The sequence below is a fragment of the Pieris napi genome, chromosome 3 (assembly GCF_905475465.1).
Source record: "Pieris napi chromosome 3, ilPieNapi1.2, whole genome shotgun sequence".
Classification (NCBI taxonomy): Eukaryota; Metazoa; Arthropoda; class Insecta; order Lepidoptera; family Pieridae; genus Pieris; species Pieris napi.
The window spans coordinates 11,811,563-11,838,980 of record NC_062236.1 but is presented as its reverse complement, the minus strand read 5'-3'; the positions used below and the strand labels follow the sequence as shown (position 1 = coordinate 11,838,980).

The following is a 27,418-nucleotide window of genomic DNA, read 5'->3' as shown; positions in this document are numbered from 1 at the left end:
AGGAACAGATATTGCAAAACCCAAGTGAGGGTACAACAATTACCTATAGGAAACGAAATAAAACTCGTTTAACGTTTGTACTTGTAATTACTAATAAAATAATTTCTTAACATAATAATAAACAACTATCAAAAAATTCTACTATTTTATAAAAATACATTGTTTTTACATTTGAATGACATACTGGAATGTTGTTACAGTCCGTTAGTTATCAATATTCAGATCACTTAAAACTATTCGAATCAAGGCACTTTATTGCAAGAACTTATGAAAGTTTATCTAAAAATATAATTCTTTCATAAATTACGTAAAGCAAAATTGACCAATTGTCAACCTTATTTTGCGCTTAGGGTCGAAGCCAGCACGACCTCAAAATACTCTTATATACTTAAAAACAAGTAAGGCACTTGATGAAAGAAACTAAGATATGCTTAGATTTAGTAAAATTGTATCGTTCAACTGGGCACGCCTTTTTTATTTTATATTATATATATATTTTATTATATGCATCGAAAAAGAGATATATATATATATATATATATATATACATGTCATGTTACTGTTATAGCCCAATTTTAGAAAAAGACACGAAATAGCAAATTTAAGTTTGTCACTAATAACTCTTAACAATAGACAATATTGCTCAACCATAGATAAATAACCTCTATAATACCACAACAAATAATTGGAAGCCCATATTTTAATATGATTTAAACGAAGTTAAATTAATCTTGTGTTGGCTAGTCGTGTTACACAAATTCCACATTAACTTGGTATTTTGGGTACACCTTGAGTGTATGTATCTTAGACATGTTTTAACGCTTTAACCGAAAATTGTACTTAGTATCTAGAGGATCAGAATGCTTATTTTTAAAAAAAACATAAAAAGACAGTATCCGTATACGTACGAGTACGTATACGTACGGAGGCTACGTATTAAAATCTAGAGACGCCTTAACACTACATAAAAATAAACCGCCCAAAGAGTCACTATATTTTGGGGTTCCCAGATGGGCCACTCTTATATAATTCATCACCAGTCGACGTCTTCAGGCAATCCGCCCGGATAGTCCCCAGTGAGACAGGCAGTGCAATGGCCTCCGACGCCGTCGCTGGGTGTCGCCTTCATATTATAATGTATGGCGCTGACCAGACCCTCTACGCTTAGATATTCGAGACTATCCGCGCCTGAAAAGATATTGATTATTTAAATATATATTTTAAAAAAGTAAATTTAAAAACTATTTCACAGCATAATTATAAACGAATTAAAGTATACGTTACGTAAACTCGACGTACAATGTGTACGTTCGTGTGGCTAAAATCACTTACCGACGTGCTCAGCCAACTTGAATGTGTCCATCTTGTTTGCGATGAGTTCTTCCCTTGTAGGGATATTGATTCCCATGTAACACGGGAACTTGAGTGGGGGAGACGCTATCCTTATGTGAACCTATAATAATAATTAATCTAGTTTATATGAAAGAGTTATAGAAGATTAGTATCGTTTAGCTTCAGGCAAAGTTGCTGCAAAGCAAGCCCTTGACAATAAAATTCTATCGAAGGAAATTCTACAAGTACATATTTACTTGTGGTGACTGGTCGGACTTGAATTCGTGTATGCGGTGATGTTAGTTATTTCGACTATGTGTTTGCGGGTTGATCCCACGTGAATGTTAGTGCCTGTTGCACCATGACTACTGCTGATAGAGGACAAATCTTTGTTTTTATTTTTTTAATTTAACTATTAATTACTTAATGGTCGCAGCTTAGCGATTAAAAAGAGTGGCGGAGAGTTTATTGCCAGTTCTTCTCGTCCGTTCTACGCCCTTGATTTCGGAACTGGCAGTAAATGTATTTCATATGTATATTTCTTTTTGACGTTCATAAGTGTACATTGTTACCTAAATGAATAAATGATATTTGAATTTATAGTTTTCCCAGAATAGGTCCGATATCAATGACGTCATTTTCGGTATCTTAGTTCTTGAGCAGCGAAATGTAAAACGAGATTTATCTCTGTCATTAATACAGAGCCTTATACAGCAAAACCATAAACAATAAAGTCAATAAATCTGAAATACCAGATGTGATCACGATTCACGAAGAACGAGTAATTTGAGAATAAAACAACCACTTCTGATGCACATGTACTAAGTAGATCTACTAAGGGTATTAATAAAAATTAATCTACATAATTGCACCGTTTAACGTACTTCATCTCTTTTCATTACAGCATAAACACAATTTGACAGATAGAGTCAGTTATACACACCTCAGCTGCTCCCGCATCCCTCAGCAGTTTAATAATTGGTCCAATTGTGTTTCCTCTGACAATAGAATCGTCTATAAGCACGATTCGCTTTCCGCGGACATTTTCCGAGAGAGCTCCAAACTTCTTCGCAACACCCAGTTGTCTTAGGCGAGTGGAGGGCTGGATGAAGGTTCTGCCCACGTATCGGTTCTTGCAGAGGACCTCCATAAATGGTATACCCGACTGCAATTTTAAAGCAAATAATTTGAAGTTTTATCGAGGAACACCATAAACAGAAGAAACGAAAAAAGTTAAAGTACTCCTATGAAGTAGTAGTTAATGAATTCAATTTGATTCAAATGAAATTGAAATGAATTCAATATTTTACGTTTGAATATTATACGAAAACATCTTTAAAAAAATACAAAGTATTCTCACAATGAGGATGTACAACAAATGCGGAACATTTCTTTTGACTTGTCAAAGCTTGTCAGTAACGGACACTATCATCCATTTGACCAATAACAATCAAACAAACATTTTATATGCACGCTCTTATAAAAATGCTATTACAGTGTAAACTCTTTATAACCGCATTCGTTATAAAGATTGATTCACTCTTTATAACGAAGCCTTTCTTTATAACGAAGAAATATATTCATATTGTTTTAACTAAACGTTTGAGGTGCCGAAATTTCATAGAAAAACATCTGAGATCACAAACAGACTTCTCGCTTTTGTTATTGTTAATTGAATTAACACGTGTGCCATTATTCTTAGATTACATTACCTGTAGGAAATTTTGGTTACAGTTACTAAACGCACCACCATCACCTATCGTGTATTATCAGTCGTAAACAAACTTTGAAACTGTCAAGATGGCCAGTAATAGAGTTTAGAATAAGTAACCTATTGATAGTAATAAAATTAGAAATTATTGTAATTGGTTAAATTTAGTTATTTTTTACCATTTCCCTATAGCAAAAACTCTCTATAACGAAAAACAATGCTCGGTCCATTGAAATTCGTTATAAAGAGTTAACACTGTATATAAAAAAAAACAGTATGAGACATTTCATGAAAATACCTGTCTAGCATATCCGTGAGCAGCGGCAGTGCCAGACTCCGGTACAGAGGACACGATGTCAGCGTCGATGGGTGACTCCCTAGCGAGCATACGCCCGCACTGTAATCGCGCCGAGTACACCATTTGACCTGGATTGGTATTTTTATGTAGCATATCATATTATTTATTAATTCCACATAATATTGATTATCTTAAAATTATCATATTAACATTTAAATGTTTTTATTCAAACTTTATCGACAGTCGCACGTAACCACAAAAACTGGTCTTGCTTGTGTCGCGCGTATGTTTGCGTGCACGCAGGCAACCTACGAGTAGTGCGTGCTCTTATCTCTATTGTACCATTATTTTTTATAGTTTTGGTAGCTTAGAACCCTGCGGAATTATTAAACATAGCCAGAAGCTATGGAACCTTTTTTGGGATTTTAAATTGAAGTCGAATGTTTGGGCTAAAAACTAAACTTCTAACTTTAAAACCTTTTTTGAGTAGCTTTAACTAATTTTAGGAAGCTGAGATTTTTCTTATTTGAACATTTAAGACAATCATTTGACAGAAAAAAAAGGTGCAAAATACATACAACAACAAAAGATATGAATTATGAATGTTTGAAACCTCGCTGGCAGAAAACATCAAAAAAACAAAAAAAACTCGAAATCTACAAAAAATCGCGAAACATACATGGGGTATTTTCGTACACCCCCAGGTGTGAGGAATCTAAAACTGTGCACTTAAAGTGTATTTTTATCTGTATGTAAAAGTGATACATTATTATAAAAAAAACAACAAAAAATTCAGTTATTATTGACAAAGAAATAATAACCTTTTTATTGTATTACTTAGAGACACGAAATCATTTTGAAATTAAATGCAGTTTTCTTTGAGTAAAGTAATCATCAGCATCTACGGTACTTTTCTTTTTCTTGTACTTGATATATCATCAGTCAAAGAAACCTCTTTAATTTTTCTTATACAGAACCCTGTATAAGAAAAATTACCTCAATAATATTGTGTTAACAAATCTTATACGTGTTCAAGTGCTAACACACACATAAGACCACCGAAAAATAACTTTTTAATTTTTAAGAGTATGAAAATACTTCTTTATGCAAACTGGCTATCTCATCCTAATAATAAATAGTTTACCTTCAAAAATACTATCCGCCCGAGCGAAATAAACGTATTCGAAAATACAGAAAGCCTGCTGCTTGCTCTGTGGTCGCTCCACTACATCCATAGTCCGAATACCGTGTCGGGACATCTCGATTATTTCACCTGGCAACACTTCGCGCACGTATCGCGCACCTGAATAAAGAAAAAAGTGTACCTGTAGTGGTTTATTAGATATTTTTAATGTTTCACAATTACATTTTACATAAATGTTTGGGCAAATTATTACTTATCAAAAGAATACAATTATCTAAGATATTTCCCAAAAAGGAAATGAGATTTGTTTTCATTGATTGATGATGATACAATAAGTCTAGAATGAAGGAATTATATTATAGTTATAATAAAACTAAGGTTTATTTTTAGTAGCCAATAAAACCTTATTTTAAACCGAGATAAATATAATTAAGAAATCTCAAAAAGTACTGGTCAATAATTAAAAAAATGCATGAAACTACCTACCTTTATATTAATAAAAAAAGTTTTAATAGTTGTCAATAATAAAATAATAATATTACCAATAGATAGAAAGCCACAGGACTCCGAAGATACGACCCAGCCCTCGGCTTTATCGTCTATTCCGTTCTTTGCACAACCATTCAATAAAACTGTAAAGAAATAATATATTAAATCTCATATATTAAATAATAATAAATATATACAAAATAAGGATAGATTAAAAATATATGAAATAACATTATATTTTGACGAAAATGTGAATATTAATGAAGATTCATTGTTAGTATACATTTGTAGAAGTCAGGTTTAATTGGCGAACCCATATGTAAATTACATACATTACGAGATGTTTTATCTATAAGTCGGAGCGTGCGGGGAAGTCCTAATAGCATGCTGGCGGTAAGAGCGGGAAGGATTGCTCTTACATGGGATGTGCCCTTTTTAATTTTATGATTTAATATAGTGTTTCCCAACACTATATTAAATCATAAAATTAAAAAGGGCTTCTTCTTAAATTCTTGTGCCCCCCCATATCACATGCATAATTTTTAATATTAAATGATAGGCTTCAGGAAGAAATTAAGATTTTGGGAAATTGTTAAAGAAACACATCGAAATAGAATAGAACAATAAAATTGCCCCCCTGCGGGGCGAGGGCCCCACATTGGGAAACATTACGACAATATTGTAACTAAATAATATATAGATTGTCTGATTGAATAAATCAATTATAAACACATGCAAATCTATATACATATATAAAAATGTTAAGTTGGTTTGTGTACGATTCAAAACCTCAAAAAATTCTGCACCGATCGAGCGGACATTTTAGCATCAAGGATTGTTTTTATCTATTTTTTGTTTCTCATTTCTCAACCATTCAATCACAATGTGCCACAGGGAAGCGTGGCAGGGTACAGCTAGTATATTATATATTTTGTGTATATTGAAAATAATAATGAACGAATTTATATTACTATTTAATATAACGAGAACGTGCTGTCTGAATGATAATAATTAATAATAATGAAATGATAATGATTCATGCATTACCCTCGGCATGCTGCGCTGATGATTCTTTGTAGACATCTGAAAAGGTTATCATTATTATAGTTTATCATATCTCGTCGGAACGGCGGATTTAATAAAATTCGTGCAAGTAATAAGTTCCCATTATATTAAATTCATGCATTCATTTTACACATATTTTTAAATTAAGTATTTTTTTCAGAAGAGTGTTGGTCAGGTGGCTTCAGCGTGTTACTCTCATACCTGAAGTCGTAGCTTCGATCCCCGGCTGTGCACCAATGGACTTTCTTTCTATGTGCGCATTTAACATTTGCTCGAACGGTGAAGGAAAACATCGTGAGGAAACCGACCTTAGACCGAAAAAGTCGACGGCGTGTGTCAGTCACTGGAGGCTGATCACCTACTTGCGTATTAGATTTATAAATGATCATGAAACAGATTCAGAAATCTGAGGCCCAGATCTAAAGATGTTGTAGCGCTACTGTTTTTTATTTTAATTTAATCAATGTTTAAGAAATATAAATTGGACTAAAAATAGTCGAATAAAAAATTATTCGGTAATTTTTCGCTAAAGTCCCCTTTAAAATGAGCAATGTCAATGCATGGCAACACTTACATGATGAGCCAAGGGGTAGGATTTTGCCGAGACACAGTGGTCTATTGCCATAAGGATCCCGTACAGCATATATCTTGTCCTTCAACATTATTACCAAAGAGTAACTGAGAGGTGCCAATCTGGAATCAAAGTGATTATCAGTCTCTTTTCGTCACATCAAAAACACGATTTGACAGAAAGAGACGAAATAGTTCTATAATTAAAAGTGCCGATAGTTTTAATGAATGAGGTTAAAACAATCTATAACTTTCTAACCGTTAATCGAACTATTAACGAAATATAATACTAGCAGACCGGCCAAGCGTTGCTGTGGCTAATGTTTTTGTTATATTACATATTAGCAAACTATTCGAGGGAAACGGTAGGAGAACACCAGTCAATGGGGACCACCATGCTTTTTTGGTGGTTATGTCATTAAATAGTAGCTTATGTGAATCGTTGGTATTTTCAACACAGCGCCATCTGTTAGAATTGTGACTATCAAATAATAAACAAATATTTTGCAATAAAATAATATTGCGGGTATAAATTGAGATGTAAGCTATCCTATCTTTTAAGTATGATCAAACTGCACACGGTGTGCAAATTTGATTGATATCGGTTCGGTAGTTTAGGAGTCCATAGCGGACAAACAACGTGACGCGTAATTTATATATATTAAGATATGTCGCAGCCAACTAGCTTAATTAGCCGTTCAATTAACAGCCTAGCCGTTTAACTAAACAGCGCCGTTTAACTAGCGGCCTGAAAGATGTTCAATCAATGTTCTGTATAAACCATAAAATCATGTACTGCCGAAGTGACTATAACAGAACATATCGTTGGTATTGTTTTTTTATTGAATATAATATATGTTAGCTGTAGGAGTACGAAATAAATAAATACTAAATTAAGTTATAATGGGATATTGTAATTTGCATTTGGATTTTTATTGCTTTGGATTTTGGCCTGTTTTACAATGTACACTTTCTTTGACGATAATGGTACTTAGTTTTTATTTAATTTTACCTCATAAGATGATTGATTCTCGCAGGCCAGTCAGGGCCATTAGTTTCGCCTTCGGGTGGGTTGAGGCAGAGAGCTTGTGTGATGAGTTCCGAGTCTGAATGAGTTGACAACCCTACTCCACGACCCAAGACCTATTGAGAAAATAAATTAAACAGGAACTGCATAAACTTATGGATGTTTTGGGACATTTAACACAATTTTGTCTCTGGTTTCCTTCAAATAATTCCCCTATCGTATTTAATATCTTTTACGTAATCAAAAAAGTAATATAGTACAAGACGTAATTTACGGCACGCAACTAGCATCCATATTTATATTACTAGCGGATCCAACAGACGTTGTCCTTTCACACACGTTTTACCTATAAAAAATATCTAATAATGACATTCTTGACTCCACTTGAACACACAAAAATTACATCAAAATCTATCCAGCCTTGTATGAGTTCAATTACGAATACATGCACAGACAATTTAATATATACCAGCTGTTTATTTACTGTATAGATAATAACCTAGATACCGACTGCAGCGCCATCTGCCGGGCTGATTTGTGAATCTAAATCATTCCAGATCATTCAAATCGGTCCAGCCGTTTAAGAGGAGTTCAGTGACATACACACGTACAGTAGAATTATATATATATATACAGGGTGGCCAAAAAGTCGTGGATCAAACGCAAATAGGGGATAGATAAGGTCATCAGCGGCAAAAAATTGTTCTACGGGAGGTCTCTAAGGTCAACGCCTGCAGAGTTATGATTGATTTTGGTTTTATATGAAAATTGACTTTTTTTTACTAATTCTTCTTAAAATTCGAAAATATCTACATCCTGTATCTTTTTCATAATATCCACTAGATTGGTACTGATAAGTTCTTGCGTTAGACATACTATTTATAGTTGTTTATTGAGTGTATTGAAGATAATATTAAGTTATACGATATAAATTTTTTTCAAATCAAAACTTTTTGTTTATTTCGGACCCCACTGTGAAAAAAAATTACTCTACCGAAAAGTGACCCTGTATTACAAGTTTTGGCGCATTTAATATGGATTCTGAAAAGGTATTACACATGGCCATGAGTCGCTCTAATATCTTTCTAGGGAGAATTACAAACAACGATTGTGAAATAATAATTGTATTAAAACAATTATTTCTCAATGGTTGTTTGTAGGCAACAAAATATTTTACAATAAAATATGCTCAAAATCCCTGACTTTGACCATAATACTTAACCTGCATCGTCTAATCAAATTCCTACGTAACCCTACAGACATCTGTCCAATTTTTTGAATCTAGTCCGATTCACACAGTACTGGTCACAGGTAGGTAAATAATCTATCATAAGTCCGAATCGTTGTTGTTTTTTCGTCCTAGAAAGATATTAGAGAGACTCATGGCCACGTGTAATACCTTTTCAGAATCCATATTAAATGCGCCAAAACTTGTAATACAGGGTCATTTTTCGGTAGAGTAATTTTTTTTCACAGTGGGGTCCGAAATAAACAAAAAGTTTTGATTTGAAAAAAATTTATATCGTATAACTTAATATTATCTTCAATACACTCAATAAACAACTATAAATAGTATGTCTAACGCAAGAACTCATCAGTAGCAATCTAGTGGATATTATGAAAAAGATACAGGATGTAGATATTTTCGAATTTTAAGAAGAATTTGTAAAAAAAAGTCAATTTTCATATAAAAACCAAAATCAATCATAACTCTGCAGGCGTTGACCTTAGAGACCTCCCGTAGAACAATTTTTTGCCGCTGATGACCTCATCTATCCCCTATTTGCGTTTGATCCACGACTTTTTGGCCACCCTGTATATGTAATATGTAAGCTATCCTAAAATTAATGATCCGAATAAAATACTTAAATAACCATGATTATTTTCCTTCTGTACTTTCGTAATAATTAAATAACCGCCGAACCATTTAAATCGCCTTTAAGCTGTTTGTTAATTTTTAAACACATAGTCAATGATTACTTTTACCCACAGCGAGGTTACTCTGCAACTTCAATATTGAATAATCGCAATGAAAGTCGCAGGGAAACCTTGCACAACGATTATATGCAATTGGAAAGAATCTAAATACCATCTTCCTAAGGCTGCTGCAATTAACAAGCTCTCCATTGTGAGCGACGGCCAAAGCTCCGTGAGCTGTATGAACGACGAACGGTTGACAATTGACTTCCTCCGATGCCGCCGAGGTTGAATACCTGTCAAAATTTAGATAATTATAATTTATGAACAAATCTTTTCTTGACAGCTGTCAGAAATGACAAAGTACGTACTGACGAAGGGTCTTAGGTCCTTGTTGAATTTCACATTCCAGAATATTAAATTTAAGAGATTTAAGATACTTTTGCGTAGTTTTTTTTATAGAACAAGGGGCTAGAGGACCACCAATCATTATGGACAATTGACTTTCTCACATTGCCAGAAGGTTCGCAAGTGCGTTGCCGGCCTTTTAAGAATTGGTGCACTCTTTTCGTGAAGGACCTTAAGTCGAATTGGTTCGAGAAATACTTTAGTGGGCAGCTGGTTCCACATAGTGGTGGTGCGCGGTAAAAACCTTAAATAACCCTCAGTTGTGGAACGACGGACGTCGAGGTGATACGGGTGGAATTTCAAACTCTGCCTAAACAATGTCTGATGATGAAACTCAGCTTCCAAACAACTCCTCTGATAAGTCCGCTGCAAGAGCAGTAACATTTCTAATTCATATTTTTTAAGGCAACTAGGTCATATTTCTGTGCCTATCGGAAAACTCTTTCGCCGGGTTTCCTTCTATGGGTAAGGTAGGTATAACCGTCTCTAGCTGTCAAATCGTATTTACGCTGTAATGAAAAGCGACAGCTGGGTACTTACAACTAAAACGGTGCAATTAGACTGTTTAATAAGAGTATCAAGTGTAACTAAATAAATGTAAGCTAAAAAGCTGTTGTATCGTATTTATAATCACGCGCAGACATGCTTTATTTATTACATCCAAGAGATTCGTTACGACAAAATTAAATATATTAAACGTTAACAAACCTAGTGTGACCAATCCCGAGATTTCCTTTGAGTTTCTTCATGGCTTCATCGTTAAATATATTGTTGATAAGCCCCATACCCTTGTGAGAATTGAACGTCCGCGCACTTTTGCCCTCTGACGTCACAATGCCAGCTGATTCTTGACCTCTGGAATAATTCACAAACGCTTATCAAAAAAACATTTTAGTTAAGACTATCAATACATATGAATTATTATACTGTTGAAATATATTTGTTCTACAATTAAAATCTATGAAAAATAAAGTTCTAATATGTAACTACTAAACGAATACATCAAAAAATAGCGTGTATTTTTCCCGATCTCCCTTTCTCTCTCTCTCTCTCATTCTTTCTCACTATAGCCTCTCACCTCTCGCTCCATGGCTATTTTCCCTATGCTACGTTCGCCCATTCTCACTCTCTCTCACTCGGTCTCCATCGATCTCTCCCTTTTCTTGCTGCACATCTGCGTGACGCTAATATTATTATTATTGCGTTTCATCAGTAAATATTTTACCCTTGTGTGTTTCACTTCAAAAGAAGTTTCACTTCAAAAATAAATTATTGTTGTAAATTTTTTTTTCAGTTATTTATTATAATGCTGGTTCTTATCTCCGCTTATTTGCTTAGCTGTACAGCTCAAGGACATTCGATTCTTCACACATATAATTATTAATACACTTGTTAAAACATATTATTCGAATAATATTTTAGAATTCAGCTAACATTTTAATTAGCATATGTAACAATGTAATCCGATTTTCGGAAAAATACAAAATATTATTGAATGTGTATTATTGAAAGGCTAATATTTAGGCTAGCTATTTTTTAAATTTTTAATTATTTCTGAGGCTAGGTCATATTACCAAAATCGCGGCCTTGTGCCAAATGTACGGGGGCTTGAGACAGAATCACATTGACAGACGTGACCCATTGCGTATGGGAATGACATTAGCTCACGCTTTGTCACGTGACCATTTTCATACAAATTCATTTGGCGTTAGTAGGTGTCGCCGCGCCGGGCGAATGTGATTTTGTCTGATGTCTTAGATTAGATTGTGATGATGGCGGGCAAAGACGGCAAAAAATAGCAAATTGTGTAGTTTCTTAAAGGTGCCTTTTTCCCATTGGGATCAAAATAAATATATATTTTTTATTTAATTACTCACTGAAATTTAATAGAGCTTAATTATAATTACCTCAAGTGCGCCTTTTAAATAGTTATCAGTGTACGTAATTTACTAGCTTTTAGTTAATAATCGTGCAATCCTTAATCTATTTAATAATATTTCAGCAAAAATTTTAAAACGGCCATTTCGTTCTTCGAAACGACGATTTTTAGAGTACTTCGAAAAACTCAAAGAACATTCACATTTCGGCGCGTATGTTTGTATGTTTTTCCGCCATTTTGAGAATTTTATTCGGCCAATATAAAGGGCATTTCAGACTATACTTAAGAAATTTTAGTCCTATCTTTTTCTTTATAGATATGCGACTATTTTTCATTATTCTATCTAGTTTTACTACCAAGAAGGCCATGACACATTTTGGGTCGATACATTCGATACAGTTTTGCGAGAATAATATATTCTGAAATTTAATTTCTTTATATTATCACCCAGCCATCAACTGACAGTTACTTCAAATTAATCACGTTTTAGATAAGAATTATCATCAAATAACTGTTTTAACCTTGTCTCCAACCAAGGCTATGGTCCAATTAAGAAGAATAACCGCTTTAAAGCAGTTTTTATCAATTATATAAATATTGGCTATCAAATATCCGTTATTTTATGAGATTTAGAGCTTAAGACTATATATTCGTTTTGACCCGTTCACCTAGCCTTAGATATCTGTGGAGTATATGACCATTGTCCAAAGAGAAGATTGATACATTTGCAGAGATTTGGTCTAGGATCGATGAAGTTGGTAAGAGATAGGACGAAATGATGGTTTTGGGCAGTGTTTCCCAACGTGGGGCAATTATATTGTTAAGCGGGGCTATTCAAAATAGTAGTTTATGCAACTCTCATATAATAGAAGGTATTAAAACATGAGTGTAGCGTAAACGAGCCGCAGGCGTGTTTCAAAATAAGATTACACGAGTGTTTTAATACCTACTCGTAATTATATGCAGCAAACACTACTTTTTTCAATCTCATGGCTATAGGTAGCTAAATTAAATAAAATGCAATATAAAAGAAACAAACTATTTATTATGTCTGTTATTGGTCTATTGACTCGGAACCAGCGCATTGCGCGCGCAGCGCATCCACAGACAATGTGATCTTAAATTGAATTGAAACCTCCTTGGTCGCGACACATTGTAGTTTAATAATTAAAAAAATGTTTTAAAGCATTGTTTTTTTAGGAGAATAATGAATCTTAATTTAGTTGAGTTGTCAACTAAATTAAAATTCTCGATCAAAAGTAATAATACGATTCGACTTCTATCGAATCTCTTTTGAGACAGCATGTTCGGAGATAATTATAGTACATAGGCATGTGCCGAGGCAACAGTGCCCTTTATTCTCGCATACACTAAATTCCATACGGAACACTTTATTCCATTCCATTCGCAAATAGAGTATTCAAACCCTGTTCATAACTTTGGGCTATTGAACTTTTTTTTATACAGAATTAGACAGACTTTTGACCACGATCCCACCTGATGTTAAGTGAGGTGTGGCTTACGGGAGGGCACGCCAGTCCAGATGCTTATTCAATCGCCGCTTAAATTAACTCATATTCTAGTCTAGGGAAGATGCACTAATCAAAATTTGAACGTATGAACTTTAGATTCCTAATCACTACATAGTATAAAACAAAGTCGCTTTCTCTGTCCCTATTTCCCTTTGTATGCTTAAATCTTTGAAACTACACAACGGATTTTGATGCGGTTTTTTTTAATAAATAGAATGATTCAAGAGGAAGGTTTATATGTATAATAACATCCATTAAATAGTGGAGAAGTACTGTTATTTTTGAGGTTTCTAATGTGATGTCGTAAATAATTACATTTTTTCCGCTTACATTTCAAACGCAGGCTGAACCCTACGAGTTTTATCAAAATAATGTACTAAGTATTGTACACATTGAAAAGGTCTACAGAAAAGTCCGTAATGGTATATGTCTATCTCTTATGAATAACCCACAATAACTTTTTTTTGTCATTTACTTTTTACGACAAATAATGGCTAATTTTCGAAGCGATTTTAACCAATACAGCATTAATCCTTAACCAATTAAATACCTTGAATACATTGTTCATTCAAATATAGATCTATATGGCCCTTTACACCGTATGATTTAAGTGAATATTTTCGAAGATATTACAGATTTAAAAATTGCGGGACGTATCACGTAGCGTTTGCGGCGGTACCGGCCGGCCGCACAGTTTTTCTGTAGTGTATTTAGTATCAGCATTGCACCCGTGCGAAGCCGGGGCGGGTCGCTAGTCTCTTATACATAAAGGTCACATATATACCTGTGTTGCAACGCCACCAGTCCCAAGCATATGACCTGCCCCACATCCACTTGCGTGGGCCATTCTCCCGTCCCAATCGCACCGAATACTCCGCACTCATGTGTCAAACCTGTGTTAAAAAAAAATAACTTGCTAGTCAATTCGGAAATATATCAGTAGGCAGCTGGTTCCTCAAATCTGGAACGACGGACGTTGAGGTAATATGGAATTTGATATTCTACCTCCGATGATGAAACGTTCTTGTATACCCTCTTATTAAAGTTGGTTGAAGTTAAATTGTCTTTTTAATTAATGTCAAATTCAATGTCATCTGTTATGGTAATGAATATATTTAAAGACTGATAAATACTTTTAAGAACATTTCGCAATCATAAAAACAGTTAATTATTCATTGTATGTAAATAAGAAATAGCTATTGCTTAAATGGCTTCTACATAAACTAAATGCGACGTAATTATATACATATAATTGAAAAAATAGCTATGTAAATTATGTAATTAATTCGCGTTTTATATACGTTTAACAATTTTCAAAAAAATTGGATAATACGAAATTATAGTTTAAAGTAAAATACAGTCAAACCTGGATAAGCGAGAGTTCAAGTGAGCACAATCTCATTCTCACTTATAAAGGTTTCTCACTAACCCGAGTTTCTCGCTATTGCGGGTGGGTACATGAGAACATTTCTCTCTTATATAGTCACAGCAACTTTGAATGTAGTAAATAGTTCCTCCTGAATAATATAAATAAATAAAGCTCGAGTGTCGTTTATAGAGGAATAGATAAAGCAGTCTCTCTTACAGAGGTTTCTGTTTCTCGCTAATAGAGGTTTTGGGAGCTTAAAATTACGGGTCCCGACTTATACTCTCACTTATACAGTTTTCTCACTTACCCAGGATAGACTGTATAGCACTTAGTATTTTTTTTTTAAATCGAATAAAATATATCTATATTATATATATACGTTAAAATTTGTAAATAAAAAGAAAAATTACGTCGGTTTCAGATTTGTTGAAGTTATAAAAATATATTTAGTTATGAATGCTGCCAGCATTAAAGGTACAATGCAGACCTTTTTAAATTACTCTTACTATTTATTAATTTTTAATTATTATTCCTATGTAGGTTAAGAATATTGTAAATACTGTATATTTACGTTAGTAATAATGTGTCCGGTGGATTGATTGAAGCCCTGATGTAGGTCATTGTAAGATATTTAAGAATTTTAGCAACGGCATGTCAAAATCTTAAACCTATAAGTTATAACTGACTACAGACAAAAGCGACTTATCTATGACAGATAAACATTTCTTGACAAAATTATTAAATCATTGAGAATTCGTTTCAAGTTTGCTTCTCAATATGACCAAAAATCTACAAAAGCTTTGTGCTTTAGTGATTAGCCGATTCAATCCAAAATATACGTCGTTAAAATATGTGGGCCAATTTTTTGCAAGATTGTTCCATCTTCGGAACTTTTAAAAGCGGTGAACATTAAGATAAAGGCTAAGATTGCATAATCCTAACTTTGAAAAGCAGTGTTGGTATGATTTCGGCCACCGGCCACCACTCGCCCTTCAATATCATGAGGATATTTCCGGAGTAGCTGCCGGCGAAATACGCCAAGCCTACCAGAAGTAATTGAAGTCCCTTTTTAATAACTGGGAGATTTTGACCCTGCGTAGCTCCTCGGCCATAGATATGCTGTAACTTATGACCACAGGTATTTAAAAAAAAACCAGTGGTCATGCCTTTGAATTCCAGCTGTGCCTCGATTGTTCATTATTTGTACGCACTTGCTTGTTAAAGATAAACATCCCGATAAAAATTAGACGCGGCTTAAGACCTAAATGACGCGTGTCAGTCAAAAAATACTGATTACCCACTTGTCTATAAAGATAATGATCAAAGTAACATCAATGAGGCAAGATTATTGATGTAATAGGCGATATATATATCTCTACTAATATTATAAAGAGGAAAGATTCGTATGTGTTTGTAACGAATTAGCTCAAAAACTACTGGAGCGATTTTAACAATTCTTTCACCATTTGAATGCTACATTATCACTGATTAATATAGGCTAATAAGGATTTAAAACTAAAACTACAATAATGTTAGCTAACGTGTAAAAAGAATGCCTATAAAATATCTTTCATCGCATGCGCTGCGAAAACTATTAATGATAGAACAAAAAAATGTTCCACAATATTAAAGAACATATCGATATCTAAAAGAAATGTTTAAACATTAATGTTCCATAGTAGTTGATATTGTAATAGCCCATCGAAGTTAGGAATATAAAAAATGTTACCTGATTCAACGGCACCTCGGCCGAACCGCTTGCTTTTGATCTTCACTTCCCCTTGTGAATCACACTGGCAGTCACTCTGACACATCTCCGGTCTGTCATCTATGGTTAATCTGTCAATTTTCGCGCCAACGGAGGGCGCCGTCCTGCTTTGCAAACTACATGGATTTGGTCTCGAGGGACCGTCCATGTTTAATCTGGAATAAATATATGCTTGTTATTTAAAATTATTACATATTATTAATTAAATTGTAATGCGTTTATATGGCATAAAAGTTCTGTCAAATTTAATCACAACAAATTTATAAAAAATAATAAATCAGTGGCGCTACAACCTCTTTAGGTCTTGGCCTCAAACTTCTGAATCTATTTTATGATCATTTTTAAATCTAATAGGCACGTAGGTGATCAGTCTCCAATGCCTGATACACGCCGTCGACTTATTGGGTCTTAGACATGTCGGTTTCCTCACAGTGTTTTCCTTCACCGTTCGATCAAATGTACATAAGCACATAGAAAGAAAGTCCATTGGTGCACAGCCGGGGATCGAATCTACGACCTCAGGTATGAGAGTCACACGCTGAAGCCACTAGGGCAACACTGCTCTAAAAAATTTATAGCTTTTAAAAACGAACTAAATAAAGAAGAAATATCCGAAAGGTATAGTAATTGAACACCAATGTTGATAAAAAGTTTAATTAACGGACTATTTATTACAATACCGCAACTATTGTTTGATTAAAAAACAAATGAGTATATTTCGATATTATCTAAATTCACTTCTATATTTATAATTTTTTATATCATAAAACACTTTAATTTAAGGTAACTAAGATCTAGAGATCTAATATTGACGTGATCTCGATAATTATAAGAAATAATTATACATAAAACTAATAATAAAATAATATACATTGAAATAAATAACTAAACTTAACATAAACTAAAATATATCATTAAAAGGAGTCCCTTTAGGCAAGGTTCCGAAGATACTGGCAGCGTTCCCCCTTTGAATTGCTAGACTAATTCTTTGTCCGAGGTAGCTGCCAGATCTTCGGTCTCCTGTGATGTCGACTAACCTTTTTGAAATTTCTTTAAAAAGCCTTAAAGCGCTAGGACCCCACGGACCAAGGGTCTCGACACCGAATGGGACAAAATCATATTCAGAGCCCAGACCCCTGTATTTGCATGCTTTATTTTTTTCAGCCGCTTCACAAGCCGCACCAGCTCTATAGTTGGTTCCATGTAGATGGGAAGGGGCCAGCGTGTCTGAACAGGTTGCATCCCATACCAGTACCCGACCCATCTTCCATGGAATCAAACTCATACCGTCCGGTCTCTTGCCATCGTCTCTTGCAATACCACTCGGCTCAAGTAGACTTGGCACGTTGACGGTGGCAAGGGAACGGCGTATGATATCGTTAAGTGCGGCATGTCTCGAGAAGCGGCCTGCACTTTTTTGGCATGACAGGCCGTGATGTCCTAACTTGTCGACATCACTGCCACAGGGACATATATGAGGAGCGCAGACCGGTACCCCAAGCCGTAGACAGGTTGCGATTCGAAGCGTGTCAGGCTCAAGAAAAGTTCCTGTATTTGACGATGGGTAAGCGTGAAGCCAGTAGCCGGCCTCATGCGTACCCACGGCCAAAAGCCTAGCACGCGCCGAACCCGTACTACAACTCAAAAGATCGTCAAAAGTCAGTTTGCAGTGTATGTCATCCCAGCTCCTCTGTGAATTTAGAGATAATGGAAAATTTTGACCTGGGCATGCAATCAAGAAAGCGTTTCTAGCTTCTTCCAAGCCAGCAATCTCAAAGTTTGAAGGGGAAGCCCTTAAAATTTTACTTATGAGATTTGCTGAACTATGGACAGAAGATAGAAAAGCTGGCAAAGCGACACTGGAAATTTTGCGAATCCCTAAACCACCATAACGGATGGGTAGGGAAGCTTGGGTCCAAGATTGCTCGTTCAGCTGCATATTAAGAAGTGATTCTAAGCTAATTTTGATTAAGTCGTCTAATGGTGTTAAAAGATCTGGGTGATTCCAAAAGGAGCAGCAACGGAGCACATATGTAAATTTTGGGAGGAAAAGACAGAATTTTAAGATGCAAAGTGCATAATGTGGACTAATTTCAAGGAGACGGTCAGCAGAATTTTGAAATTTAGTAATTGAAGAATGAATATAATCAGAAATAGATTCATTAAAAATTGGAGAACCTAAAAGGTAAAGGGAATTCCTGTTAACTATTTTAATATTTGGAGCCAACATTTGAAATTTTTTTTTTACATCATTTAAATTTAAGTCGCAGTTATTTATGAAAAGTTCGCATTTGTTAAAATTAAGCTCCAAACCAATGGCTTCAAATTTATTTTTGATTAAAAGAAGGTCCGAAAACACAGTATCCACATCACCTCCTAGGGTTCCGTCGTCCAAATACCAAACATTGAAATTAGAATTTAAATTTTTGATTATGGGATTTATAGCCAAACTAAAAATTGCAGGCCCAAGGGGATCACCCTGTTGACAACCTACTTCCGAGGAAAGTTCATTAGAACGATATAACAATTTAGTTGGATCAGCGTAACTGAGAAGAAGATAATTGTATATTTCCGGTATATGTTGTTTTATTTCAGTCAGCAGGGTATCCCTATTTACCGAATTAAATGCATTTTTCACATCAATTTTGAGCAACACGTCTGGCTGTCCGTGACTTAGGAAAGAGCGTAGGGCATGGACGGCTGCCTCACACCCTCCTTTCACACCGAAGCCTAACTGTACAGGTTCAAATTCTGAATTTAATTTTGGTAAAATATGTCGAACAGCAATTTTGGAAGCCAGACGTCTTAGTGTTGAACCAACAGCAATTGGTCTCACCCCTCCGTCCTTTTTAGTGAGGGCAATGAGGTTCGCGCCGAAAAGAATGGGAACAATTTCTGTATTGACATCCCCGGAATACATAAAATTTATTAATTTTGTGATCGAGTTAATAAGTTGCTCGCCTGCATCACCCACAGAATGCGATGTTAAATCTTTCAAATGTTGGGGTGAGATTCCATCCAATCCTGCAGCCGAACCTGGTTTAAAAGATAAAATTGCATCAGTTACATCTTTGCTTCGAATTTTAAGGCATGCTTGCCCTGCTGTTGGTGGGTCGAGAAAATATGGGTTTACTGGAGCTGGGGGATGTTTTGTCCGTAATGCCTCAAGGGTGTCAGGGGTATCTGGCGATAGCACGTCATTGGAGAACAAAAGGCGAGCGGCACCTTTAAGATCTCCGTCACAAATTTTGTTCTCGATGAGTTTTTTGCGATTAAAAGGGGCATCATGTTTAATTAGAGGTGCGGGTGAAGGTGAGGAACTTACAGCACAGTTATTTTTTATCTTTTGTGTCAGGGAAAATTTGTTAATTTGTAAATTTTGTTACTTCTATATTATATGTAAGAAACCTTTTATTTCTAAGTAAAATTACCAGTATTTTATAAACTTCTAATATTCCTCTATCGAACTAGTAACTATTGCTTAATTGGCACTACGTCCTATTCGCAACGTACGTTCACTGATTGTCAATTAATGCGGCCTCCAAGCCCAAATAACATTCTCCGTATATGGCAGATGTTAGACTAACCAGAATCCACCCCCGTCTGAGATTATATTTACGCAAAATGTCAATAACACAAAAGCAAAACATTAGTGACGTCAGTGATTTCAATATGTTATAAAAGAATTATGCGTGTTGACCTCATAATGAGGCCGTTCGCGTTTACGTCGAAAGCTAAACACCTAAGCTATGTTTATTTAGTGTTACCATGTTTTTTTTAACATTTGTTTTTCAATTAGTTGCCAACAGTCAACTCGAAAAATATATAGGGATGATTCAAATAAAGTATAAATTGTATTCAACGATAAGGTTGCTTCGTTTACGTAAAATTATAGATCATACACTGCTGTTTTGCAATTTTGTGTCATTTTATAAAGAATTTGGGTAATTTGGCTAAATTCAGTTAAGCGAAAGAACATTTCGATCCTGCAACACTTCAGTTGTGTCGGAAATCCCTGAGGGAGCACTCAAGCCTGTACACATTTCTTTCCTATTTTTGTAGTAACTTAATACTAATACAATAAAGAACTTATTAATGTAAAAATTAAACTATAAACAAAACAAGAAAACATAAAACCTTTTTTTTTTATAGCTGTGAATTCAGCCAGTGTGCAACTCGTCTCACATGCAATAATATTCAGGATGCGCAAGACACGCACATATACAAACATATTATGAATTATGATATCTAAAAACTACGTAAATATATTAGAGATTTTTTACTAAAGTTCGATCCGTAGACGCTTAGTTTTGCTCTTATTAAAACATTTGATAACATAAACGTTTAAAGACATTTCGTCACTGTAGAATGATAACTTTTTATGTCTAAAAACCATTAACTTTTTATTCTTAGACTCTTATGTCATTTAACTGGTATAATCATGAAGTAAGGACTTATTTATGTTATTAATAATAATAATTTTATTAATCAGACAAATACAGTCCATTGATTGATTAGTGAGTTAGTAACAATAGTTTCTTAAGATCTATGTTAGTAGAATTAGTAAAAATAAGAAAAAAGTTATTAAACAAAAACTATTAGGAACAAAGCCCTGCGGAGATGTCGGAGCAGTGTCGTAAATAGGAGCACTGCATTCTCTCGACTATCATCCGTAAAGGCCGATTTACATTATCTTAGTGTTTAGGAGAGTGCTTTAGGATAGTACTTTAGTTGAAACATGTAAACGCTACTTGCTTTAGTAAACGCTACGCTAAAGAACTTGCCTTTCAAGCTGTACTAAAGCACTCTCTTAAACACTAAGATAATGTAAATCGGCCATAAGATTAATGAGTCCTTTTTACCATCCAAAACTATGGACAAAAACACATACATAAACGAACATTGACGAAATGAAACTTTTTATTCGTTTCCTGTAATGTTGGGTTCTTTGGACATACGAAGTTATTCTACAGCAACGATTTGTTTTTCAAAAAGTACACTGACATTATTACGCGTATTTATTCTCAAGACGTCACATACTATCCAGCTGAGGTCAACATAATATTTAAAGTGAACCACAATAACAAATAGCGGTACTTTCCTCTATCTGGGAATAATAAAAACGACGTAATAAATGAATTCTAATTTGTATATCTTTTGTTTGTTACATAGAAACATGACGTCATTAGATTATTTAATAGAATACACAAGTGATATTTGTACATGTATCTAACTGAAGAACATGCGAACCGCGTTTTTGGCGGGCAAATATTTATTTTGGGCTGGCGTGACCAAAACTGAAACTAGAAACGGCATAGACAAATTGGTTAATATCTTTTATCTAGATTAGCGTTTCCCAACGTAGGACCCACGACTCACAATTTGATTGTTATTAGAAAATTTATTAAAATGATTTGGAATGAGATATGAAATTTTTTCATTAGTTTTTTTTAATTAAAAATTATCTATGTGGACCTTTATAAGAATTTTTGTATACCCTGACTAATTTGGTACTAATAATATTGAGCCCCTGGAACATGTAAAGTCAATATTTACCGAAAAGTAGGTAATATGAGCGCAGAATTAAATTCTGTAATTAAACAAAAGTAGAAATTAACAAGTTGCGTCATGTCTCGAACTTATCTTTTGTAATTATTTTTAAGCTAAATAACAATGTTGTAATAATCGTAATTATTATTCAGCAGGTGGCCGATATCTATTTCTTTATGTGATAATGATTTAACAATATACCTCGTGAATGATTGATTTCTAATTTAACCAACCGTAACCAATGCGGTCACGCAAAACGTTTAAACGATATGAAACCTATTTTCGCTTAAAAACTAAAAAAAAATCTAATTGTCTTTCGACTTATAACGTATTTAGCGCTTTCGACTAGAGTTGTGACGATGACAAGATAGCGGCAGTGTTACACGGGATGGTTTTTGTGGAAATTTTGGCTTTTTGAAAATTAAAACCATGAAACTTACTAGCAAATACCACCTTTCACTATAAAAACTATAGTTTTCAGTTCTCTTCGTTCGTATTGGGAGCGTCCTATAAAATGGCGGAAGAAAATAGACGAAATGTTATTACCATAAATTATAGAAAGATGACTCTTTCTATTTAATTTACGGCAGCATTAATTTTAATAAATGATCTAGTGACGTAAGTAATAATTTGTTTTGCCACATTATTGTTTACAATGCAAAGTATAATTTTAGCAATCATAGCTAAGGGGGCAAGTTCATCTGATGAAACCAAGCAAATATTTTTAACGAAACGCAATTTGTTAATTTATGTCGTCATAATCAGCTTTGCAGGGGGTCAGTTATCAATTGACATTATGATAGTATATTTCCACAGTATCGTATCATAAACAAGTCGATAAACAGCAGTTACTTCTATCTGTATAATGGCCAAAACATGCTTTCTTGAAATAATTGTATTTGGAAACTAAAAATAAACCGGTTTTAACAAATAATTTAACGCATAATTATGCAATTTTTGTCTAGTTTACTATTAAGCTAAATGAAACGACAGCTAACACTCAAATAAAACATGTTTAAGGTATTTTCGCAACGTAGCCATAGATAAATATACAGATACAAAACTAGTACAGTAATTAAGTGAAATAAAAGTATATTACGACTGCATATATCTATTAAATCATACCGGAATATCAATCGTAAATAACTTACTATTTGTAAATACGTACTGAAATAAATCACACAATCTCAACAGAAATTACCACGACCTATATTTTCTCCAAGATGCAAATGTCAAAATCACCAATACAGTTTCGCGTACGGGACTTAGCGCTTAATCTTACCCTCAGAGTCATACTACACTCAGAAGATTACCGCTAAGTTTGAGGATTAATATTTTAAAATCGTATTAGATTTTGCTACAATACTTGGTCAGTTGTTCATTAAAGAAAACCTGGTTGAGCGACTCGCTTAGGGTAATTTAGCCGCTAAGGTCCCGGTAGAATTCCCAGTGACGGATTTACCAGAAGGCTGAGTGAGTAAGGCGGCAAATTTGGCTACCTCATAGAAATCAAAAAGATTTCTGTAGGGTTTTCTGATGTTTTACAGATATAAATCTGCAAAAATTTTGCCCAACCCTGCAACCAGTAATAGACCTCTGCGCCCTCATCTCACACTTTATCTGAGTTAAAAGAGCGAAATTCCATTAAGGTTATTTCCCTCTTCTCTGTTCTCCCTATCAACCCATCAGTCAGTCCTACTACTACTGGGAGGCTGCAAACTGGATGGTTTATGTATAATTTAGTGCTCAAAAATCAAACCCAAAAATTATTTTACGTGCAATGAAATTGTTGGATTCTAAAAATAATCTAGGACATGGCAATTGTAGTGGCAAAGGCGGGGATAACTTTACAACCTATACCTTGAAAAATTGTAAGTCCGCCACTGAGGTTGCAAAAGCCACCCCAGAACATCTCTATCGCGGCCATGTAGGAACTACTCGAGATGGTTTTACTGGATAATGCTCTCCCAAACTCTGAACAGCAGAGATTGTGGTGTGGGTTTACTACCACAGAGAGATTTAGACTTAGACTTTATAGAAAACTGATGGCTGCTATAGGGAACTCAACAGAAACACACACAATACTATAATATTATAGTCCGACTATCATTTTATACTTTTGCCGTGTCGAGCGCCTTTATACTATACGAATAGGTACGTTATACGTAATATGGCCTTGTATCTTGTATTTTTCTCATTACAATAGGGAATTGCAAGTGCAGTTAGCCGAGACAAGTACTCGATTGTTGGAATTAATCATTAGCTGTCTGTCATGCAATTGCATAATGGGGCAACGACCGCTAGAAAATCCGACTTATACGACGTCTTAGCTAACGTATAGTAAATAAAATGGAAAATGAAATATTAAGTAATTAAAAAGGCTTCATTTAGTTATAAATATATAACCCCATAACACCCTTATCATAAAAATTCTAATACCTAATATGGAGGTCTTAAGATATAGAAAATTTTAAAAAAATGTTTTTATCTATATTTTTTTTTCAATTAGGCTTTAAATTCTTTGTTTGAAGCTTACTATAGTTTCATATTCTAATAAGTAAGCTTTTCAAATTTATATTTTTTTAATACGAAGTGACATTGCGTATAAAGCGAAATTTGGATATAATAAGTTTCTAGTGTATGTGGTTTGTGGTTTACTTGCAACACCACAAACCTGTCTAATTCTAGATTAAATTTGTATAACAAGTCTAAAATACTAGACTGATTAGGACTTATTTCAGACTCCGTTTACTACTACACATTTTTTTAATAAGTAGGACGCTATTATTTAAAAATATGATGGCCGACGTTTTTGTTTCGACAAAAATACGTTGTTTTTTCTGTTCAGAATGTTTTAAACATTCTTATTAATTTAGTAATTTTATTTATTATTGGCAATCGAAAAAGTTTTGCGGTTGAGAGATACATAGGGCGAAATTCGATACGTCAAAAATTTGATTTTGAAGGGTTGAAAAGTCATAGTTCCCGCCAATAACCTGTGTAACGTTTAGACTTTAGTTTATCGGTCTAGGATGTAAATCGTAGTGAACACCTTATTGTAGTACGTCTTTATAAATGTTTTTACTTAAAAAATCTTTAAACTCGGAAGTCATCGATAAGTATTTCTAAAGTAATATAAAAAATATATTTTTTGTTTGTAAATTGATCCTATTTCGATTAAGTTAGAAACAAAGAAAATCTATAAAAAGTATAATAATAGTCTTGCAGTGGGGATTAGTAAATATTTTATAATAATAGATGTGTTTATAACTTTACTAAGATCAATATTAGTTATTTATGGAAAGCACTCTTATCCAGGCAAAAGCTCATATCTCTGTGAGCAGACCTATTGACTTGTAGGCCGCAGAAAATAGGCCAATAACGTATCAATCGTTAGACATTATTCAATAGTGATAAAACTATTATTACGTTTTGCGACACGCAAAAGCAGCATTTATTTACATGGACTGTTGCATCATTAAGCAATTACCTAAATATACTATAAAAATATATCTGAATTTGTTGTTTCTTCCCTACTAAAATTTATTATGAAATATTGGTTAACACTAAAGAAACATACAACATACTACAACAAATATAGAATATGATTTATGCTTTTCTATGATACAAGTGTTTTTTTTACTAATTAAAAAAATTATAATATGCTCCACATTTACCTATTTCTGGCTTGTCCCACATATAATCTTTATTGAAATTGTGATATTTAATAAAACATTGACGTATATATAGCTGATTAGTGAATTATCTAAATTTATACAAAATTTGACCCACATCTAATGACATATACATAGATAAACACAATTAAAAATATTATATCCAGTGATATCTAAAAGTCGAAAAAACAGTATCAATGTTATTACTAACCCACAAATCTAAAATTATATTACGTATTACAAATTGCAACAGATTTGTTAATCATGCAATTTATAATATGTACTATAATATTTTTATACTGAAGATGTACAGAGCGGAGCAATCATTATGCATCATTCATTCTTTTTGGACCATAGTGGACTAAGGCATGTTTTTTTTTTATTTTACTATGATTTCCCATGCATAGCATAAATAATACTTTTCATACAAGTGCCAGAAAATGTATTATATCAAACTTTGCTCTAATTTTTAGTTTAGAAAACTCATAAAACATATGTTTTAAATAGTTATAGTGTTGTGTAATATTATACATGAAATAATATTGGATATTGATAAGAGTGAAACTTGAATTGACTGTAAATTAAATTTTAACTGTTCAAAGGTTGATGTAGATGACATTTTTAATATCAATGAATAGTGACAATTGTTATATGTACACCATAAAATTATATTTTGATGACTATTTATGTATATGTTACATTAGGCACTATTATCTTTGGTTCTATGAGAGTCCATATGCCCTGCCAGCTAAGTACATACCTATATTCTTGTCCAAAAAAAATAGATCTTCATAGCTAAAGTAAGAACTTTATTTAACATAATTTGCAATGTTACTTTTATAATACATAAATAACTATTCTTGGTCATTATTTGTAATGCTGTAAAATAGAGAGCTGCTGCTGCTGTTCAAAGCTGTTTTCCAATATTTTTTATTTTTCACCCCTGTTACTTAGGCTAATGAAAATGGGCCACATTTTTATTGTTTTTTTTAAACTTAAAGTTGTCTATAAACTTTGGAACAGATGTTAATGTTATAATTACTTTTAAATAAACTAATGCATTTTTTTAATGTAATAGGCCAATTAAAGGTAATAAAAATAAATTATAAACAAAAATGTTAATAGTCTATGCGTTACGAAAGTATTAACTTATTTATAAAAACTTAAGTTAAGAAAGAAGACGTAATTATTTATAATCTACATTCTCAATTAGCAATTTTCTTGTTACTGTTTTATACAGTACAACTTAGAATATAAATTAATCAGGTAAATGCTTCAAGGTCTTAATACCATGTGGGTTGTGTATTGACTATTTTAAAGTGATTGCTAGTTTAAAACACATCAAAAAACCCACTAAATGTACGACCGTTATGAAACTTTTTAATTTAGCCGTTTTGTACTAAATCACCTGATTGCGTGCAGGTTATATATAGAATAAATATATTTTAATATGTTAACTCACCTATCTGAAGAAGAAAACACAAACAAATAATAACAAAAGTTTTGTAAACAATGTGAGGCGTAGCGGAGCGACAAGTATCAAATTGTAATTGAAACTAGGCTCCTTCTCTGTTTGAATTTGAATCGAAAGTTGACTGCGATCTGCGCGTGCAACTTCTGACAGTGACAACTGTATTTAGAAAGACGGAAATGCTGTGATACTTTAATATTTGTTTTTTTTTTTA

At 33.7% G+C, this 27,418-nt stretch overlaps 1 protein-coding gene across 4 annotated transcripts; it reads right to left on the bottom strand.

Moving 5' to 3' along the window:
• Positions 1-67: 67 nt before the first annotated feature.
• On the bottom strand, positions 68-27,353 carry LOC125063528 (amidophosphoribosyltransferase-like). Of its 4 annotated transcripts, none has more exons than XM_047670015.1 (14): positions 27,196-27,353; positions 16,471-16,664; positions 14,157-14,265; positions 10,670-10,816; positions 9,726-9,849; positions 7,622-7,752; positions 6,614-6,732; positions 6,022-6,057; positions 5,028-5,117; positions 4,486-4,644; positions 3,342-3,469; positions 2,276-2,497; positions 1,333-1,453; positions 68-1,188 (listed from the first exon to the last, which is right to left on the bottom strand). In XM_047670015.1, exons 2-14 carry the CDS (start codon positions 16,655-16,657, stop codon positions 1,034-1,036), a joined length of 1,728 nt encoding a protein of 575 aa, XP_047525971.1. In that variant the 5' UTR covers positions 16,658-16,664; positions 27,196-27,353; the 3' UTR covers positions 68-1,033. The 4 variants fall into 4 exon arrangements, with proteins under 4 accessions (XP_047525971.1, XP_047525972.1, XP_047525973.1 ...); XM_047670016.1 differs by lacking the exon at positions 27,196-27,353 and adding an exon at positions 19,941-20,084; XM_047670017.1 differs by lacking the exon at positions 27,196-27,353 and adding an exon at positions 20,023-20,044.
• Between the last annotated feature and the right edge of the window lie 65 nt (positions 27,354-27,418).